Genomic DNA, 23,408 nt, shown 5'->3' on the forward strand with positions numbered 1-23,408 from the left:
TGTCCGTTCTATGTGAACGAGTCTGAGATGCTTTTTCTGCAAATTCAATCCCCAACCAAATTGGTTACTCAATCTCTGCTTATTGCCCCTAAAAAGAAAGAGAACACATCAATTCTAACACCTATATTTCTTATCTTGGCAAATGCAATGCTCCATCCCTAATTATCCAAACTGTAAACCTCAAGGTCATTTTCAGCTAACTTTCCCAGCTACATGTTGACAAATGAATGAGAAAACAATAGCATAATGTAAAACATCTACTGTGCCCACTTTGTAAGTATTAATTTTTTTGAAAGCATCACATCAATTTTCCTGAAATATCTTTGAGTGGGCTATGTGATTTTATTGTTCAAGATGGACTATTACAAAAAAATAGGATGTAAGTAATTTCCTATTATCAAGATGACTAATGGATTAGTCAGAAATGATATTCAGCTTTTCTAGTTCAGTGATTTCCTTTAGGCTTTGCAGAAATGGTAAAAACTTTCTACAGTAAAGCTCAGATAAAATCAAAAGCTAGTGTTTTGATAAGCTGTTCATTCAGAAGTCCAAGTTTCCATACTTTTTCTTTTTCTTATTTTTTAACATGGATATAATGTTACATTCAGCTATTGATTTACAAAATAGTAAGAAATAAGTTTCCAGTTGTTCTATTAACTGAATAAAGCCACTGATGTTTGCATTTTTCTTAAATGTTATGTGCTTTTTTGAACTATGAAACATGATGCTGTAGGTAACAAAAGTCAAAAACTAGCTCTGTAAATTGGTACCAAGATAAATAAATGCAGCAGCTAGAAACAATTACATAGTAACCCCTGCAGAACTGTTACTCAAGCATTTTCAAATGTCTACAGAGAGTGTTTACACAGGACTCTCCTGAGCACCAGGGGTCCCTTCCCGGGGAGTGAGCCCCAGGAGAGTGCAAGACAGCCAGGACTTAGCCGATGGGAGCTGGCTTCTCTCTCAGTACACACTCTTCCTTTCTCTTCAAAGACCCACCTCAGTTTATTTCTGCAACCACTCTACTTGTTCCCAGGCCGCAGTAAGGTTTATTATGTTCTCCATAATGTCCCAAGACTTCCAAAAAGCCTTAATTGCATAGTGATATTTAACCTGTTTCCTCAACCGTTTTCTCCAACAGTTAAAAACCCACCATGATAGTCTCAAGCCCAGTGCTTTTTGTCCACAGCAAAGACATTCAATATATTTATGGGTGTTGCTGCTGCTGCCTAAATGTTTAAAAATATGTAGTGCATGGTATTCCTTTAATAACAATTACCATCAAAATTAAATGAAAATAGGGATAGACAAACACAATAAATTTTTCTAAACCACCGTAATTTTCTTAATCCATTTCCCTCTATTTTATCTAGGATGTGATTTCATGGGCCAATGTTTATTTTTAGACTAGTCCTAACTGCCCCTTGCTTATGACTTGTGTTTTCTCATCGACAGATTCCCCGAAGCTCTATAAATATAGGGTAATTCAACCTACATAAACAATATCTTATAACCCAACAGGTTCTCATCCTACTGTAACTACTGGCTGTTACTACAAGAGAACATGAGGCATTTCACCCAATTTTTTTCAATGAATTCTTTGTAATACTTTAAAATAAGTGTTATTTCCTAAAAATAATAAACAGGAGGAAGAATGTGCTATCACTAAGTTTGTCCATTCAGTCATGCACTCAATCAACACGTTGATTTTCACTCACACACACTCATTTTTTTCAATAAACACATGTTGGCTTATCCAGCTGCTTGAGGAAATAATATACTTTGTGGATACAGCAAACTCTATGTTCTCTAGTGTTTGTTAAAAATACATTTTCTCCTTAGGGGCGGATGCTTGTTTTCTGTACCTTATCTTTCTTCCCACGATATTCACTTTCTCTCTTGTGAAATTCTTTCAGGCAACAAAAATCAGTCTCAAAATTATAGAATAAATCTTAAACATGATCTTGACTTTTATAACTCATGCCTTATCTTGAGGAAAAGAAGAGTTTGGACTCTTTTCTCCCCACTCCCCTCCCCATACTTCTAAATAGATTAAAATTTATACTATCAATTATATTATAAAAACAATAATTATACTTTCAATTTTAGTGTTCATGAGAGCAACATACAAGTGTGTCATTAGTGGGGAGGATTCAGGAAAAGATTTACACTTTTAAACTTGCATTTCTATTGCTTTTCAGATAAATGAATTACTTCCCAAACAAGGTGAAGTCCACCTGACAAAGAGGCTATGCTGTGCATTCTCTCTACCAGATTTCACTAGGTCCAGGAGGCAAAATGGTGGGTATGCTTACAACGACATATGCCGCACAGAGTATCATGGTGGTTAAATGGAGACCTGTCCGAAGAAACTAAATAACTGAGTTGAAGTCCGGAGCTTCGTCCACAATCTTCTTACCTGATCTTTAGTCTTCTTTGTTATAAAGCTCCTGACTTCCATAAAAAATGCAAAAAACATTGCAAACCATAAATAGAAACTGATCTGATTCCATAAGAATTGGCATATTTGAGTTACAGGTAGAAAAATGGTCTAATTGAAGACAAACATGAATTTTTGAAATGGAAAATTATAGCTTAAAAATAATTAAACAATAATTTTAACTCAGTATGAGGTTCTGGTACTGAAAATAAAGTGTCGATTCAATTAGTATTTTTAAAATAATTAACTTTATTTTTTCAATCTGTTACTTTTCAACCCAGCAAAGATGTTTAAAAATAATTTTGGTTCTATAATGAACCTACCATCAAACTTTCCCCTGAGTTGAGATGTCCTTTTCAGAGACGTCTATTTCCATGCAGCAATGTTAATATAGCACAGTTAGGTATTCTTTGTTATAGGAAAGTTTATCAAATGTTCGTTTGAAAATATGTCAACACAGTTCCAAAATTATAATTACATAAAAGAAAGTATAAGCTGGATCCCTCCATCCTGGGCTTTGAAAATACAATATAGATTACGTATTTTCTTAAATCAAAGTGATTTTATCGAGGGACTTGGTGTGGGGCCTAGGACGAGGGCACCACAGCCATCACGATGACCAGGATGTGAGAGGTCTCCAGCCCAGGGTCAGCAATTACCAAAACAGCCCTGAAACCGCCGTTATTTCAGTGTTTTTAATTGGAGGTGCTCAGTACTTTCCTTTTGGGCAGCCTCTGCTTGTTGTTATAGATGATGAAGGGGCTTTAAACGGCCCTCACAAACTTGTAAAACATAACTGCAGGACCATATTTTCCTAACTTCAAAAGAGTAATACACGGTCTTAGAGAAAAACTGAAATGGGAATTATCCCAGGAAAATGTGGTTATCCTGTATGGCGTCAGTCTGATGGCCTTCAGGTTTATTCTATAAAATAATGACGCTGAGGTTAATCCCTGTAAAATAAACTCTTCTCAGGAAAATGATGGGACAATATAGAGAAAATCAATAAGAAAAGAAGAAAAACATTTCAAGTTTTTAAAAATAATGAATCTGGCCTATTTTTGTGAAAGGTATGAATATTTTTTTAAAATAAGGAAAAAATAGTTTAAATAGATATTGGTAGACACTTCCAACATAAGACATTGAAATGCAGAACTGATGTGGATCATGTGAGGAAGATTCCCTAAGTTTTCCAAAGGGGCGCCACTACAAACGTCCCGCCCAGGACACGACTTCAGATCATCTGTTTTAAACTTAGCTCCCTCCCCTCAATCATCCATAAGTTTTTCTAAGTTTTGGACCCCATCCTACTACATGAATTTGACCTCTGACATTTGACCTCTTGGCTAGAAACCACCCTGACTTTCAATTTTACCTTTTTCTAAGCCTGTCAGTTCCCATCAGCCCCACCTCATAAAACAGGAGGCTACCTAACCACTTCTGTGAGAAGCAAAGCATAAAACAAAAGAAGCAGCAAGAAAATAATAACAGCCTACTGAATACCTAGGGTGTGCCAGGCACTGCTCTCAGTGGTCTATTTAATTTATGATTTATTCATTAATTATTTTATTTACGGTTTATTAATAATCAAATTATTTATTAATTTATAAATACATTAATGGATTATTAATTTATTTAATCTTCAAAACAGTACTATAGTTCTACTGTTATCCCCAAGATAAAGATTAGCTATCTGAAGTTCAGAGAGGTCTAAGAACTCACCCAAGGAAGCACAAACAGCAGTGGGTGGGGAGCTGGGGTCTGAGCCCACACTACCTGGCTCCACAGCAGATGCTCTGGACCACCCAGCTGCGCTAGTACATTTGCAATTCTACTTAGAAATGGTGAGGTAGTAGTCTCTGCAAATCATGTCTAATGTATTACACACACACATATTTACATACATAGCGGTTTATAGCTGTCCATCTAAATAAAAATAGTATTTTTTAATATTTGTTTGGCTTGTTCTATGCAGCAAACTATTTTTTTTAATTTCAAGACTCTTTAAAAAATTCACACATCAAAGGGCAACTGCCAGGTAGGAAATCAAGAGTGGGGATGGCACCAAACACCACTCACTTTATTTACACTGTCTTCTCTTTTGGCATTGCCACTTTATTTCCAATGACCAAATTCTCCTCAGGGAGAGATCCCACTGATTTTACTCATACCACTGCCTCTCAGGTTTTTAAAAGGGGGAAACAGAACAGATTAAACTGGCAAGAACACGTCCGGGGTGAGGGCTGGAGAAGGGCTGGTCCTCAGCTGCCTAAGTTACCGCACGCATGAAGGATTTTACCATGAGTTTAGCTTCTGTTAGTTAGTATACGCTGCTCCACTATATCTCACAGTTACTACCTAATTAAAACTCTCATGATGAACTGCCAAAATAAGCTAAAAGCAGCCCTTAGGAAATAAGCAACAGGAAAAAACCCAGCACTACAGAGTGTTCCCACACACACAGAGGATGCTAGACCCACATACAACTCAGGGATGCACAGCCACAGGTGCAAAAGACTGAAGGGAATTAGAGAGAGAGAACATCACGCAGCTCCTGTTCTAGTGTAAGTCTCCTAAGGGAAAAGCAAAAGCTTGTGTGTGTGTGTGTGTGTGTGTTTATGCGTGTGTGTATCTTTCCATCCCTAGGCATGCTTGTGTTTACAGAGAGAATCAAAAGAGCAGCGAGGTAGAGCGAGAGGGCAAGTTCACAGGCACATTTGAAAATGGATGCACACGGGACCCTCCTTTCTACAAAGATACACTTAGTGATGATTTTTCCATTTTCAGACTCAATTTTTTGTTTATTTTCACATCCACGTGTGTTTTTCAAAGCAACATTTTAAAAATGTGTAATCACTTAGACTTGATTTAAGAATTTGTTCTTGAAATACTCTGGAAAGTTCCAACTATCTTAACATAATAGAAGCACTACTGCAACATATGGTCTTTTTCAAATTAAGGAGACACACGTGCTCATGGAAACATTTGGTTTGATTCTAAATCTCGGTTGAAATTTCTAAACAACCGTCCTCCAAGAGCCAGCACACAATACCACGGGTTTGGATACAGGGCGCTAACATGTCTGGCCCAGCACCTCCCTGGATTACCTAAAAACACCATTATGGCAATTTAAGTATCAACATAAACTGTTAGGGTTGACACTAAGCATAGTTAATTTTCTTTGTTCTTTTTAGTATGTTTTATGTTTTTAAGACAGACTTTGATTGAAAGAGGCTTTCGTCTTATTTTGGCGAATACACATCAAAAGAGCAGTAAGACTTACAATTAAAAAAAACTCAAAGTTTTACCAACCATCCTGCACAAATATTTCAGCTTTTAGAACTACACTCTGACTTCCCACATAAGCTCTTCTTGTTTGTATGTTACAAATTATAATTTTATGATATTACATATTAAAAATCATATTTTGATAACTTCTTTATATAAGGGTCTATACATCAATGACATATTTACAGATACATTTTTCCTCGTCTCTAGCACCACAATTGAGTTTTTAATGCCAGAAATATAATTTTTAACTATATGAAAACCAAATGTAAATGGATTCCAATAACTTTTGATTCTTTAAACACATCCCCTGCTTGAAAAGTTTTATAAACAATTTGGAATATCCTATTCCTACATTCATTAATCAGGCTACAATGACAGTTTCAGTTTCAATTCTGCCAGGTCCCTACACCAGTCAGTACAAACCTCATGTAGGTTCACTCCCTGGCCCACCCCTAGGATCTGCCTCAACCCTTCCCTCTGACTCCTGCCCCCCTCCCTGCACCTCTCCCTCCCACTCCGGGGTGCCCCAGGGCATCCTCCGCTTCCTGCACTGCAGCCTTGTTTTCCAATGCCTTTGGTGGGCATGATTTCCTTAAAGGAGTTCTTCTGTCCCATTTCTGTAACTTAAATTATTTTATTTAATTATCGGACATGCATTGAGCGCCCACTATTTCCCAGACCCTGTGCAGGGCATTGCAAATAAGCAAAATAAACTTCCCTGACCTCAAGGAGTTGAGAATCTAGTAAAGGAGGGCAGGTACTTAAGCAGCAAGAATTCAAGAAGTCCCTGCTCTGACCAGGTTCAAGGCTGACCGCTGAGCTGGGTTCTGCTTCAAAGGAGAAAGAACACAAGAATAAGAATCCCACCATCTGCTTATCCAAGACTATTCCCATCATCTGGTGACCTAGATGCCAGTCATTGACATCAGCCCAGATGGAGAGAGGTTCCCCACTATCCTGATGGTACAACCACCCGTATTTGGGTCAACTCTGATCTTTGAAGCCTTTTTCCCCCTTTCTCCACTGGCCTGCCACTGAGGTAAAATGGCTTTGATAAGGAGAGCATAGAGATTCTTGGAGAATGGAAGTTCATCTAACAGCCAAGAACTTATCCATCTCTAAAACTCTATGGGTTTCTGATTTGCACGAACCATGCATTTCATTCCGTGAACATACTCTATTTTTAAAGAAATGTTTACATCTCTGTCAATTATTAATAAAAGTCATTTACTGCTTTTCAGTTTATATCACTTACCGCCCACAATCACCCAACATAACAGGTACTATTATTACTTCACATACTATCGATAAAGAACCCTAGACAGGTTACCTAACTTGCCTAATATCACACAGTTTGTAAGCAACAGGGCTGGAATTCCAATCCTTGGAGGCCTTACTCCTTGGGTTTTCCCTAAACTGCTGAACTATGCTACCTTTCCCATCAGCATACACAACATCGTGATTTATTCATCATAAAGGTATGGTTAGGGGTGACAGGCCGTGTCGGGGTTCAGAGAGAGTGCGAGTTTTTGCTTTGTGGTGCCCGCTGTGGCTGCTGTGCTGGTGGAAAGTGTGTCTGTGTGTGTCCTTTTCCATTCAGTTTCCCAGTCAGACAGGCTTGGGTCCGACCTTGAGACGATTACATAATAGCATCAACAACTTACTGCCCACTTTCTATACACTCGCCACTGCGCTAAGCTCTTGGCATACACTGTCTCACTAAATTAAATTAAATCTTCATAAAAACTTTGACAAGGAGATAATATTATTCATATTTGAGAGCGGGTGGGACTGCCACTGGGAGAGGATAAGTGACCTTTCCAAGGTCGAACAGCAGAGAGGGAGTGGCAGCCCAGACGGGGCAGGAGGAGGTTGGGCAGACACACCGTGACGGCAGCCAGCCATGGATCAGGCGAGGACGGAATTTGGGAACCAGCGCGCACTGTCAGGGGTTACAACTAACGAGGACCTCTGAGGATGGACGCAGGAGCCATACATCCTGGGTTTGAATCCTCGTGTCCAGTTGTGCTGTCTTGGGCAGGTTATTCAACTTCTCTCAGCCTCAGTTTCCTTATCTGTAAGAGTAAAATAATAACACTACAAACCTCGAGCTTGTTTTCGTGAAGAATAAATGAGATAATTACTGTAATGGGACTGGAGGTAGCAGTTGAACAATAAATTATAATGAATTAAAGAGATCCTTTTAATTTTGAATAATTCTGATTCGGCAAGCTTTTATTTCCACACAACAAAATAATGAACAGGAACATTTTATTTTTGAAGTGTAAAACCTCCCTAAAAGCATCAAAAATGTCAGCATCTGGGCTCATTCCTAGATCTGTCCTCTCTTTTAGTTGCTCAGAGCAAGTGCAGATCTGTTCTGTTCTTCCTTTCCTACATGGATACTTCTAATGAGGCTGGGAGCTTTGATCTATTTGTTACAACAAAGGAAATATACCAAAAAATACATCATATATTTGACATTTCTCAATATCTATTGTAAAGATTCTGCTCATAGCCCACAAGTCTGGACAGCTCTCAGACTCTCCAGGAGGGACAAGGAATAGATGGGAAAGAGGAAACAGTGGGAATTGAGTTTTACAAGTTGAGTGACTGCAGAAATACTCAGAGATCATTATGATTGGGATGAAGACCTTATTTTGACAACTAGCCTAAGACTTCTAAGACCTTCAGTGAATAAGTACTTCATATTTTTTTGGATATAAGCATTATAAATTCCTATTCCAAAAGTACTCCAACTATTTTTCAACGTGAACTTCCTAAAAAGAGAACTCAGAGTTTATGTTTTTGGTTTTGTACACATTTTTTATCCTAGGTTCATCTAGGGTCTTGAGTTCATCTTGGACATCCTGCAAGGGGACTGGATCACAATTATACCTCCCAAAGAATCACATTAAAAAGGAGCCAAGGCCGGCCCCATGGTGTAGTGGTTAAGTTGGGCGTGTTCTGCTTCGGCAGCCCGGGTTCACAGGTTCGGATCCCGGGTGAGGACCTACACCATTTGTTGGCGGCCATGCTGTGGCAGTAACCCATATACAAAATAGAGGAAGATTGGCCCAGATGTCACCTCAGGGTGAACCTTCCTCAGAGGAAAAAAAAAAAAAAAAAAGGAGCCTACACATGATCCTATTAAATGATGGTAGATACTCAGTAAAGTCAAGGGAAATTTAGATTTTGAAGTAATAATTCTAAGTCAGGCAACCAGAAAGCATTTAATTAATAAATATATCAAATAAGTTCACACAAATATAATGATTGTAGGACAGAGAATGTGCATTCTTCCCACTTTTATGACATCACAAACAGATATCTTTAAAGACGCAAGCTGAGCAATTTTCAACTTTGGAAACATTGAAATTTTCATATTTGGAAACATGGGGGCCAACTAAAAACTTTTGCTTAGGGGCCGGCCCCATGGCTTAGTGGTTAAGTGCGTGCGCTCCGCTACTGGCAGCCCGGGTTCGGATCCCGGGCGTGCACCGACGCACCACTTCTCCGGCCATGCTGAGGCCGTGTCCCACATACAGCAACTAGAAGGATGTGCAACTATGACACACAACTATCTACTGGGGCTTTGGGGGGAAAAAATTATAAAAAAAAAATTTTTTGCTTAGAAACAGAAAATGAGCTGCCTATATATGCACACAGGTCTAATCTTTTCAATTTTAAGAAGTTAAATTTTCAGAAAATCGCCAAATTTACAAGATCATAAACTGAAATAAATGGCCTGCCAGAAATTCTCTACTCCTTTCAAACAAAAATATTTTAATGGTCTTCCACTGTACTTTTCAAAATCATAATATAATGAAAGCCACACTAAACAAGGCAGAAATAAAGAAGAAATTCTAAAGGCCTCAATCAGACTACGTTGCAGGAGTGAGCGCAGGCTCATCAGCCCTGCTCCACACATTTGATACTGAAGAAAATCTCTCCAATGCCTAGAATCCACTCACTGCTCTGCAGACATGGACAAGACGGCCCCTCAAGTGTACTGCCACTACAATAACTAGCACTGCATAAAAGCAAGTGCACGAGATCAGAGTTCAGTAACTTGGATTCCGATCTTGCCACTGGGCTTAAGAAATCGTGATTATCGGTCCTCCATTTCCTTCCTGCAAAAGGGTCATTCTACGATCTGTTCAACAGATTTTCTATTCAGATAGTTGTTAAGATCTGTATGGCACCACTATTTTACGATATCATGTACCTTTTCTGTATCCCTGAAAAAAGCAATCACTAAACTCTAAATATTACCGTATAGTGTCCTGCTTATGTAAAGTTACTTTGTCCACAAAACACTAAATATAAGGAATACCACTAATTTGTTATGTTCCATTAAAAGATATTTTTAAGTAATTTTAAAGTTTCGAAGTAATTTTATAAATGCCCATAATAAGCTCAATCTACCACTCTATCTTAATATTTAATTAAATCATTTAAAAATTATATGTGTGTACACACACAAAAATATATATATATACACACACATATGCTGTTTCATTTCTTGTCCCAAAGGAATATAAGAATCCTAGATTTAAAAAAAGGGAAAATGCACTCTATAGGTCAACTTGAGAATAACCCAAACTCCTAGCTTGAGACTGTGCCATACATTTTCAAAAATTTTAAAGTCATTATAAATGTTAAGAATCAAAGCATTAAAATTTCCCTTTTCTGGTTTCTACATATGAAATCAATTACTCAATTTAAAGCACTAGAAAAACTTAAAGACATTCTATTCACATATACTTTGAAGTCTAGAGGGAATAAAACTTGGATATTTTCAATTATAAATAAAATACTTTGTTGAACATCTTTTAGTTTTAAAAATAAGCACCCTAAATAAACATTAGCAAAGATAAATCTTAGTTTTCATTTTGTACAGCTATTAGTAAACATTCTTCTTTTTCATTTTTCAAACCTCAGTTACATTTTTGATTATTGAAATGAAAGGGTTTCAAGGTGACAGCTAATAGCCTTGATTCAACTACAGGGACTCAATTAAGAGACTAAATCTGTATTGAAAAGAAAACAGAAGGGAAAAAAAGAAGACACGAATTGATAGTAAGGCCACCCAAGATCTCATACAGAAGAGGTGTCTTAACACCACTTCACAGACTAACGCCTGCGAACGGAGGCAGGGTAAAGAGGAACGGGTACCACGGAAAACAGCTGCCAGGAAAGCTACGCTGCTGAAGAGATGCCCTGTATCGTCCACTCACAGATGCTGCGGTCTCTCTCCCAGCCACATCCACACACACAACTCCCCACAGGTATTACCCCACAGGTATTCCTCATCCAGGTTACCTACACACACACAGAGTGATTTTCCCCCCAAAATACGGGGGAGGAATAATCCCCTTAAAAATACTGAAAAAAAAGCCCTAAAAGAAAACAGCCTGCTCCATTTAGAACTCTAAGCAGTCATTTCTGAGAAAGGACAACAACGCATCCTAGCAGTACCATGAGGTGGACTGCCCTTCCTATCACTTGTGAATTAATTACGGATTTAAGAATTTGCCTTTAAAAAATTTGAAGATATATTCATTTAATGTTTCTGGTTTTAAACATTACCAGAGAGGTAAATAAAATACAGGCGTTTGGAAAAATAAATAATTTCTATTTTATTTTTGACTGGATTCTCAAGATTTCTCTGACTAGAGACACAATGTAGATTGTGAAAAAGAAAAAAAGTGCTTCCTAGACTCCAATTCAAAGAACAGAAAAAAATATTTTCAAAAATCTACTCAATGCCAAGTTTAATATAAATAAAGTAGAATAAAAATGTGAATATCACACCAAATTCGTAAAAGACATGTTTTTAATAAGTAGGCTCCCCAATCCAAGACTCATATTTTGGCTCTATCATCAAACCCAGAGCTCCCCGAGGACACTCTTCAGCTCTTAATCTACACTAAATCCACAGCTGTAGGGTTTTTTAGCTTCTAGAACAGCTTCCTGGAGAAATCGGAATCTTACCTTTACACATCTTCGGGAGAGGTTTCCTGGTGCTTTGGAAAGTCCTGAGGTCTATGTCAACAGCCAGTCTCTTGCTCCCAGGTCTTGGGGGCTTGGAGAAATTCCAAGACCTGCTGCTACCACTGAGTGTGGAGGCCAGGAGAGCTTCAGGGTTGCGACAGCAGGGTCGCTCAGCCACAGCCAAAGCTTGGGGAGTCTTAACAACTGAAAGCAAGTGTAGAGAGCAACGTGGTACCCAGCATGGGCTCAATCGTAGCAGCAGGGGAGGAATATTCCGCCCTCCAAGGGTTTAGAGGCAGCCATTAAGGAACCCGAGGCTCTGTCAGTGGACAGGGCTGAGGAAGTCGAGACAGGACCGCACAGCACGAGGTCCTGGGGGAACCAGCACAGCGCTCAGGCACTGCTTGAAAAGAATCACCCCAATTCCCTGGCAGAACACAAGAAGCAGTGGGGAAATGCAACCCAGTACATGGACAGGCCATCCTCGCGCCCATGAGAAAGCCAGAAACACAGCTGAGGAGAGGATGGAGCCCCAGTTCTAGAGAGAAAAGGAAGGGTGACATATTACAGTGCGCCTGCTGGACCGAGGTTAAAATCTGATACGGGACATCGAATCGCTACATCCTGTCATCATAACATTTACATCAAGGGAAGGAAATTTATAAACATAACAAGTCACAGGGTGCTGATTCACAAGGCCACCGAGAGCAAAAGGCAAAGCTGTCCATTATTGGAGGAGAAGACGAAAAGACAGAGAAGGTTAAACCAGCTGATTTTTAAATTGAGAAATTATTTAAACTGCTTTTTAAATAAATACAACACATGTTTATCAAATACGTCGCTTTCTATTATGATCAGATGAGGGAGACCGAAGGGATCCAACGAGTAAGAGAAGAAAAATATGAAGAAAAAGAAGCAAGTGGACAAAGTGTTCAGAGATGAGAAGAGGGAGAGGTAGAAAAAAAGGGAAACAGAGAAGAGGAAGAAGGGAAAGTGTGATTAACCGGGCAGGTTTTAACGCACTGCCAGATAAACTGCTCACTAAGATTCCCCTGCATCTGGGCTCCCTAATGTCAGGTTTTCAATGGAGATGCTTACAGCTTGTTAACCAGTCTTCACAGCTCTTCAGCTGCTCGCAAGCCCTCAGGAACACATCTAGAGGAGCCCACCGAATATTGAATATTAAACAGCTACAAGACACAGACTCTAAGACAATGTTGCTTTAATAAGTTGGAAAAAATCAAGTCAGAGACTAAATACAAACTCCGTCAGAAATTTAATCATCCCGGGGCCAGCCCGGTGGCTTAGCGGTTAAGTGCACGCGCTCCGCTGCTGGCGGCCCGGGTTCGGATCCCGGGCGTGCACCGACGCACCACTTCTCCGGCCATGCTGAGGCCGCGTCCCACATACAGCAACTAGAAGGATGTGCAGCTATGACATACAACTATCTGCTGGGGCTTTGGGGGAAAAAATAAATAAAATCTTTAAAAAAGAAAAATAAGAAATTTAATCATCCCTAATACGTACCAAAATAAAAATGATCAGGCTCATTTAGGAACTGTCACTTTCTCAAGACTAGAAGCAAATTAACCATGCATCGTATTTTACACTTGTTTTAGAATTAAATGAGAAGAAACTCTTACTGCCTGACAGCAGTTATGTGTGTCTAACTCTTGACTTCAGGTATTTACTTATATTTTTTTGAAAAATCCAAGTTAAGTAATAATAATCTATTTTACTTCGTGTCAAATAGCTCAGATAATCTTGTGCTGGGAAAGGCTTACTTCCATTCCTCACCTCCAAAGAAAAGCGTATATATATATACACACAATGTTAATATACTTTGTGTATTTCTGTGTGTGTTTATATATACACAATCTTAATACCATGTGCAATGAAAGCTGCTCTTGCTCAGGCAAACTCTCTTATGCCCAGTAAGTCACTAAAGGTCAGACATTTTTGTAAAATGAAATAACCCTTATACTACAAAATACAAAGTACTGCCTAGGCAGTTAGTAGTTTAAATTTGAGAGAATTGAGATTTTATAAGGGAAGAGGATGAGGAATCTGAATTTCCCATTAAAAATACTTTCATTGTATAAGCAGCGCCTGAGTTTAGATGTTGGTTTGAACTAAAACTTAATTTTTTAAAACAAAATCAGTGTCAATACGATAGGTTTGGATAAGGAAAGACTGAATGATCCCCTACTGAAGAAACTAAACGGAAGCTGACTTTTTTTAAATGGAACAGTCTGACTTTAAATAAAATATAAAAAATCAATTACAGTTTGTTTCTCTGACCTATGTTCTCAATCGCACTCATGAAAATCAGTTTCAACAAGCTAAACAACAAAAACTAAAACAAAAAAAAATGTGGAAAAGAAGATAAGGGAGTAAATAAATGTCGCCAATGTGAAATGGTAGAGTCCATTCATTTATAAAGCACTTCAGATTATATGGTACATAAGGATTAATTTCAGTGGAAATAGAAAAATTGGTACTGACTTTTTAAAAATAAACATATTGCTCCTAAAGTATCTTACTAAAGTAGTAAGATCAGATCCTGTAAACCAGTGCTCCCCTGTTGCTAATATCACAAGGGAGAAATGTTTGACAGATGTGCTCACAATTGTCTCTCTACAGCTAGTTAGCCTGGCAACACGGTGGGCGCCCAGTAAATCGGTATTGGCTGGATGGCGGTGCCATGTGTGGAAAAGGACTCCTCAAAAAGCGTGTGTGTGTCAGGGTGTGGGGTGTGGTCAAATAAAGTTCTTAAGTTAAAATAAAATTAAAGAGGTATCTTCCTGCATGACTTGTCAGAGCCTTTATTATTACACTGTAAACTCCTAAACTTAATTGTCTACCTTTTTTATGGAATATCTATTAACATTAATTATTCTAGGAAAATTTGGTCCACATCTCTATGGAAAACTTAATATTCCTATTTTTTCCAATCTTTTCATGAGAGATACAGGTAAACTATTAATTGGCACATATGCTTGTTATGGTTACAAGGTGGAAGAGATATATATGCATTTCAAATCACATAGTAGGCTTTGTCAAAAATGGCCTTTGCTTTGGGGAAAGAAAATTTTAGAGTAAGAAAATTTTAGAGTAAGAAAATTTTAGAGCGAGAAAAATTGAGATAACTCATTCAGATTATTCACTTTACCAATAAAGAAACTTGCTCAAGGAAACTACCATGTATTAGTACATAAATACAGTAGCAATGAAGTTTCTTTATTACTAATGTCAAAATTCATCCTGTGCAACTCTCTGACTAATATAACCAATATCCTACTAATTTGCTTACATAATTATCTTGAATTGAAAAGAATATTCCTGGCAAGACTTATACTTATTAAATAATTTCTTAATTTAAAATTCTATACTGGAGTGCAAAAAGGAGCCACCCAGTTAGAATCAAAAGGAGGAATAATTGCTTTCATATACTGGCAAGTCTTTTTTTTTTAATCATTGTGGGTCAAGTAAAAAACAAGAGTAAAGATTAAGTAGTAATTATGAAGTTACATGGGAAACTACACTCCACATACTAGGTATCTAACAAACTTCAGGACTAGTATTTTCAAGGACTAAAGCTGGGAATAAATAAGAACTTTATTTTGGAACATAAACAGGATCACAGATCACGTCCCTATGGTTAAATCTACAATTCCTCTCTAAAGCAGCGTCCTGATGTTCAGAACGTCAGAGGCCATTTCCCACAGATGCCACCTCAGCCCTCGACAGAGCAGGCCTGCCCCAAAGATGGCTCAGGAAACTGGCTCCCCACTTGCCTTGGTCACTCACCAGCATCGATTAGCCAACTCCATGCTTTATCTTCAACAGATAAGATACAGCTTCTTCTTGCCAGGGTGCCATGAAAAGGATCCAGAAGGTTCCCCTTAAACAACATCTCCTGAGTGACTGCTGCAGCACCAAGAGTAAAGGATGTGCCAGGTCAGCCACTCCTCCTTCCCAGCAGTATTAGCAGCAGCAGCAGCAGCAGAAGCTGGAGCAGACGGTTTAGACCCAACTCCTTGCAGGACGCTAGCCCAAGCTTTCTTGTTTGCCCGACACGCAGACAGAGTTCACCCGTTTGTTTGCACCTTTCCCACAGGGTGTCAGCATAGGTGTTTTCCTGTGATCATGCTTAAAATCTGCTCCCAAACAAGGTGATAAATATACTGTTACTATGAAATTCTAAGCTTCTAACTCTACGGAAGGTGTTCTTAAAGATCTGCTTTATTATAAGAAAGCCTTGATGAATCCTTTCTAAATTTTCGTTCACCCTTTCCACTCCTAATAAGCAGGCGGATTGCCCTAAAATTTCCCGTTAATGATAGAAAGGATGTTACCATAAAAAATAAATGCCATCATGCAATTTTGGTCGTTTCTTTCACAATATTCTATCTGCCTTCTTGGCACAGAATCACTTTTTGCAAACGCTAACGTTTTCATAATTTTTACAACACTTCCAACAGACGGGGAAATATCAGGTCTCATGAACTTCATTTTACAAGAAGAGCAATGACTTCTTTGCTTCTAATAGTTCATCTCCATTTTGATATAACTGATGAGTTGCTTTTCTTTCCTGTGGTATTCACCTGAACGAGTGGCTGGAATATGGCCGGACATCAGAGTCAAGCAGGTATAAAAGTGAACAAAGTGTTTACTTTACTTAACTGACTTATCCAAAGCTAAAATCCTAGAGGTATAAAAAGCATCTAGAGATTTTTTAAAAATTTAAATAGCTCAACAAAGGCTAAGTGAAAAACAGATTATTACTTTCCTAATAAGTAAATATTATTTACTCATTAGAGAAGAATTATAAACACCAATGCATGTGTCCCCTGTACAGCAGAGAATAACAATTCCCATTAGCAAAATGTAAACCCTAAACACACAGATTTTGAGGATGTTTCTCATGTACTAAGACTTCACACGTTCACTTCATCATCAGAGTAACAAGAACAACAGCTAACTCAGACTGCATCCTCGTGAAGCGCCAGGCACTCAGGGCTCTGCTCGTGCTATCCCAGTTCACCTTCCCAACAGCTACAGATCAGGTATTACTACTGCCCCACCCTACAAACGAGGACACTGAGGCTCAGTCAAGTTACATCATGTGTTTAACGTCACGGAGCTCCCAAGTGAGCTGAACCCAGGTGGTACAGGTTCAGAGCTGGAACTCTTGAACATTCTGATAAAACTGCAAAATTAGTTCTGGTTTTCATTTATTTCTGTATTGCAAGTTTACCTTTAACAAGATAGACATTAGGGAACGTTTACACAAAATTAAGATTTAATAACAGCGAATATGTACATGGTACTTATTGTGTGCCCTAAAATTCTGTAAGTCCTTCACATGTATTAATTTATTTAAGATTCACAACAACCCAGCGAGGTAAATATGCTCCCATTTAGTGGGGAATGTCTGAGGAATCAGAGGCATAGGGTGTTAAGTTGCCAAAGGTCACACAGCCACCAAGTAGCAAATGGAAATGTTGGGTCCAGGGAAGGCAGTCTTGGAGCTGCGGTTTTTCACCTCCCCCTCCCTCTACTGCCTGCTGAAAGCTGACAGCATCTTAGCCTCTTCAAGAAACGGAAGAAGAAACGTCAGGTCTGGCCAGAACCCTGTGGGAGGAGGACCTGCTCTCTCTGTCTCTTCTCTGAAACTTAATATGTATCAAGTACATAAGCTTATAAAACACACAATTCTACATCTATTTCTCTTAATGATGTTTACTAATTTAAGGAACTAACAAATGTTTTCTGTGATTCTCAGACTTTAAGAAAGTCAAGGACAAATTCCATTTTCACATTTTTTTCAAGTGTATCTTATCTTCAGAGTCACTAACAGGGCAGTAACATTATTATCATCAGTGTTGGTCATTTTGTTTTGGGGGATTACCATTGCTGGCAGTCATACTTATATTTCATTCCCATCATTGGCAAATCAATTTAATTATGTGCAGGGCCAAGACAATAACTGTGAGCTCAGAGGAAGCTTCAGAAATCCAAGGATCATCCCTGGAGATATGGGCTGAAACCAACCTTGGACCCAGATAATTCCTTGAATATTCAGCAGCTGAAATGACCTTCCTTGAATTAGCTCTTGAGGACACAAAGCCAACTGGGTGATCTCAGACAGCTCAAATCAGGCACCTAGGGCCCCAACTGTAAGTCTGAGAAACCAACAAAAGATACTGAAACCAATCTCTCTCTTTAATTTGGTGACAAGCCTAACTCTCTGGACTAATTTTGACTAGCTTTAGCTATTTTGGCTTTAACCTGATATAAATTAGCACAAGAAACCATGAAAACTTCAAAGAGAAAATATAGTTATGGTGAAGGTGTCTACTCTCTGTCAGAATTTAGCCACAGGCTATAAGAAATACAGCCATTTGGCAGCATTTAGGAGGAAGAAATTTACGTGCTCATGTGGTATAGCTTAGATGATGCATTAGAATCTATTTACTCTCAATTATTTTTACAATCAAAAGTTTCCATAGAAGGAAGATGACAATCTTTAACCCAATTTCTAGACAACTACCTTCTCTGCAGAATTCCTTGGGTAGTGACATCATACATTGTACCCACATAAGCTTGATTTACTCCTCGGCTGACAAGAGATTTAAATGTCTCAGTCTCCAATGTTAACACCAAATTAACACAAAAGCTATTCAAAAATTCTAAAAAACACATTCTGACATGTTTTGGATGAGAAAAACAAAGTAACCCCATAGGCTTTTATAGAAGATGGATCATAACAGATGATTTTATGACCTTGGCTCTCATAAGCGAGGGACTGGAAAGATCATGACTCATTTACGCAGTCATCCAAATATATATATTTAGATACAGATATAGATATACAGATACAGGTGTATATATTTTGGCTGCTCAACTTATCGACTGCAGTTACAGTTCTTATTTCTTGCTGGTGTTAATGACAGTACAACTAAAAACACAGAAATATAAGTTCTAATCATTTTAGCACAGTTTACTTTAAGAAAGATATCAATCAATAGAATTAATGTTTGCAGATGAATAAATTCACAGCTTCTTATTCATAACTCTTACTGGGTCTACTCTCTTTTCTTTAATTCTTTGAACTTGGCTTCATCAGCCAAGAAATATATTAATAAGCATCAACTCCAAGCCACACAAAGATCAAAACAGGAGAGTTGCAGTGAGCTTCCCTGCTCCTTCTGGAAACTGAACACCACACCAACTATAACCAATTCTTAACTAATACTAAGTCAGCTAGATATGAACTAGTAACCGAAAAGTGAAAAGCTCTAACTGTGAATTACCAATTCCTGAGTCATTTTGTCCTCACAACTTTCTGCCTTAAATAAGCCTAAATGCTGGCTACAGAAAATCTACAAGTAACTCAGTATGACTTAGTGTTTCCAAACCAGGAAAAGGAAGGACTTTCAGTGTTTGAGATAACATTTGTTTTCTGTAGTTTGGAAAATAAACATTTCCTATGCAGCTATGCCCAAGGGGCAGGCATCTGTGTGTGTGTGCATGCGTGTGTGTGTGTGTGTGTGTGTAGGGAAAGAGTGTCTATATTGTGTGGGTAAGGGTGGAGATGGGGAGAGAGAAAGAGAGAGAGGAGAAGGGAGAGAGGGAGAGAGAAGAGATTTTTAGCAGTATTTGGGATTCGTGTAAACTGAATATTTTGTGCTGGAGTTAGAATTTATCTCATGCACGTGAGCCATGAAAGTATTGCAATTTATTATAAAGTCAACAAGAAATGCTTACGTGATTGCATATGGCATTTCTATGAATTCAATAATATATTCCACATTGTTACACAAAATAATAGAAGCTTTGGGTCTTTAAATTAGATTAATTTGATATCTTTATTTCAATATACATAAGCCATTTTCTGCATTTAAATAATAGCATATTTTTTCCTGATAGAAAAATAAACAGATTTTGTTCCAATATTGTGTTTATATAACCCTAGGGAAATCTACTTTATTTAAAACACATTTTATGTACGTTATCGCTTACTGGAGTTACTAAGAGGTGGCCAAGAGAAGTAATCGTTTTATATTTGTCAAGTATGGATACATATGTAACCTATCAAGCGACATTTTGTTATCAAGCCATCAGCAAGAGCTTCTGCTGCAATCGTTCATCTCCCACGTGTGAGCTGGAAATGCATCATGCAAGCCTGTGTTCCATAACAGGATATAGGTTTTTAAATTAAAAGGACAAAATGCCACTTCCATGTCAGGTATATGCCTATGTCTACCAGTTCAGTTAGTCCTTATTACACAACTCTGAGGCGTGTGTATATTATTATTCCCATTCCACAGATGAGAATACTTGGAGAAGATGGAAAATGTGTCCAGCAAAATCTGTTCCATGAATGCCCCTAATGCCCTGGGAATTCCACCTACCCACCCACCCACCCACCCACACACACACACACACACTTGTGATGTTTACTTTCTTGTTTTCTGCTATAGGGACCGTTATATATCTTTTATATGATATAGAGAGAGTTACAATTATATTTTTGAGAATTTATAGAAACAATTCTTACAATATTTGGAGATTGCTACTCCTTCAGTTGTCAGATAAGTAAATGTATAAGTCAAAATTATTTAAAACCAAATAGCATACCTATTTTAAGATGTCCAGAACACTTTTACTTTATCCAACACTTGAAAATAGTAGAATGTTAGTTTGTTTTAAAAGAAATATATTTTCTTTACGCACGTTTGACACTGCTGGCTGGCCTAAGCCAAGTCAGCTCAGCTAAGGAGTAAACATCATTCTTTTATTTTTACCGGGTTCTCTTAATCCCTAACAGAAGATTTTCCCCATTTTTGTTTTTGTTTGTTGTTAATACAAACTTGATATTTTGTAATTAAAAGCAACCAGTATTATTCCTTTTTTTAAAGCCCATTTTAGCTCCTAAATCAGCTCATCCCTGTCTTTTAGGACTGGCACTTCCAGCTCTACACTCCTGTTTAAAATATTTCTTCCCCTGCTCCCCACCTTTTTTTTTTTCCTTCCAGAAATGACTAATCTTCCTGTTATTCTGCTCTGTCAGTTTTTCCCCTGGTATTCTTTTCATGTTGCATAATATTTACTTTTCACCAACTCCTTTTAGAACTTTACTACTGGATCCTTGATGCCAGCCTTCCGTTTTCAACAGATTAAAATAGACAGTATTTATGTATTAGCAAACTTTTTTGTCAACTTTTGTGCTATTCAGATTAAGCTTTTTCCTCAAGTCAAAAATACAACTATTCTCTTAATGGACTTAATATAAATATCCATTTGTTGATCTTCAAAGTCAAATTCAGTCTAATCCTCAGAGTTACCAGATACCACAATTAAAGGGCTTAGCTTTTTGTCTCCTTTCAAATTTCCAGATAAGGTGTTAACAAAGTAAACATAAAACCACTTCTTTTAAAAATCTCTTGCTTCCCAGCACTTCTCCATAACTTCACAAAGCATGTTAGCATAGACTTAGCAAGAATGTAAAGTTTTTCCATCTTTCTGATTTTCAATACTATTTCGAAAAATACTTTTAATTATATGCCAAGAATTTGCCTTCTACCATAATCTCAAAGTTTCAACTTTAGAGAAAACATCTGAGAAGTTTAGAACTACAACCATTATTTAAATAATATAATCTAAAATTTACAACATAATATCGCATGCCTAACAAAACAACATAAATCATAACCTCAGATTTACAGAATACTTTTTTTTGTGAATTCAATATTATATCATAGCTATTATCTCCCAGTCACAGAATCCCTTAGAGAAAGAGGTATCTTGCCAGTTCCATTTACACTGGCTAGTCACACAAGAAGATGTTCACAAGGCTTCAGAAACTGTACATTTTCTAAAATCCAAAAACACTTTAGAAAATCCTGAAAAACACACTTTAATTATAGATATAATTATATTATATCTATAATAATAATATTATATATTATATCTGAATATTAATATTATATATTATATCTATAATATATTATATCTGAATATTAATATTATATATTATATCTATAATAATATAATATATTATATCTGAATATTACTATTATATATTATATCTATAATAATACAATATTATATATTATAGCTGATTATTAATATTATATATTATATCTATAATATATTATATATTATATCTGACTATTAATATTATATATTATATCTATAACAATGTAATATTATATATTATATCTGAACATTAATATTATATATTATATTATATTTAAATACTATAATTATTTTATATATAATTATACATATATATAATTTATATATTTCATAAAATATCACTCTTACTTCCTGAAAACAGAAGTCAAATTAAGTTTAAATATTTGCTTATGTTAAAACAGCACAGGCTCTTATCATTTACTTTTAGTCTTGGGAGAATCCTCATTATTCCCTCTCATTTTTTCAAATAATGAAAATAAAAACGTCCTTGTCTGTCACATACAGTGCCTTACATGGAGACATCTCATTTTTCTTTGGGTCAGCAGGAATAACTTAACTTTCAAATCCCTTCATTGTCCCTACTTTAGACACAGGGCCAGGAACTCTAAAATCAGCTAAAAATATTGTTAGTTAAAACGTATCGTATGGGACACCAAATATGATAGTAAGCAAAAACAGATTCATATACATGTTTATTTTCTTTTTAATTGCATCACATTATGAGTAGAAAACAAACCCAAACGATATATTCTCCGAAAAAGCACGGCTCACGTCTGCACCCCCAGCAGCCGGCACAGCATTTGCCAAAGAAAAAGACACTAAATAAATATATTCTGAGTGAATAAATTCCATCATATAGAGGTATATTTATGGTAAACAAAAAAGGAAGGAAAGGGGACTTTTTGGCGCCATGGGAAGTACTGTTATCAAAATACATTAATAAAAAAAAAAGTTTAGAAGGAATAATTCAAAGAATTTCCCCAAGGGAAACTTTGTAAAAATTTGTTAAAATACTTTGAATACATCTATAATTATATTTAAATCCTATATTAGAAGTTAATGCCTGATTATGAAAACTGATTAATAAAAAATCATGCATTTTCTCCATCCCTCTAATGTAAACTGTACTGTGGAGGTGCCAATTAGCTACTAAGGAAAAGTTCTTTATAGAAAAATTCCTGGTAATAAATGCAGCAGGAAAGATATAATTAAAAGTTACCATTTTGTAATCCCTAAAAAAATCAAGGAGCTACGAAATGATCAACAATGGGGTGAATCCAGTGGGTCCAATTCTGATGGAGAACTTAAAAGGGGTTGGCCCAGGCTCACCTGAACTCACCGACAGATTTCAGCATCATTAAAAGTAGAGACAGATGAAATTATGCCCTCCTGCTATGATGCAAATGGAAGTACACAGCACCACCTAGGACGTATTCTCACCAAATAATAATAAGTAACATTAAAATGAACTCAATTCAGGGGGCCAGCCCGGTGGAGTAGTGGTTAAGTCCCTGTGCTCTGCTTTGGTGGCCCAGGGTTCACCGGTTTGGATCCTGGGCTCGGACCTATGCACTGCTTATCAAGCCACGGTGAGGCGGCATCCCACACAGAGCAACTAAAAGGATGTACAACCATGACATACAACTATTTATTGAGGCTTTGGGGAGAAAAAAGGAAAAAAGGAGGAAGATTG

At 37.3% G+C, this 23,408-nt stretch overlaps 1 protein-coding gene across 14 annotated transcripts in view; it reads right to left on the minus strand.

Moving 5' to 3' along the window:
- The window catches only part of MBNL1 (muscleblind like splicing regulator 1), a 196,187-nt gene that overhangs the window by 93,910 nt on the left and 78,869 nt on the right, over positions 1-23,408 (minus strand). The window contains exon 2 of one of the 14 annotated variants that reach the window (XM_058550699.1): positions 15,539-15,658. The exons of 12 other annotated variants lie outside the window; for them this stretch is intronic. In XM_058550699.1, the coding sequence (XP_058406682.1) occupies positions 15,539-15,544 (6 nt within the window). In that variant the 5' untranslated portion in view covers positions 15,545-15,658. Of the gene's footprint in view, positions 1-11,728; positions 12,917-15,538; positions 15,659-23,408 lie in introns of those variants that run through there. One more of the 14 variants, XM_058550714.1, reaches the window with a different exon arrangement.

This window comes from Diceros bicornis, chromosome 2 (genome assembly GCF_020826845.1).
Source record: "Diceros bicornis minor isolate mBicDic1 chromosome 2, mDicBic1.mat.cur, whole genome shotgun sequence".
Classification (NCBI taxonomy): domain Eukaryota; kingdom Metazoa; phylum Chordata; class Mammalia; order Perissodactyla; family Rhinocerotidae; genus Diceros; species Diceros bicornis.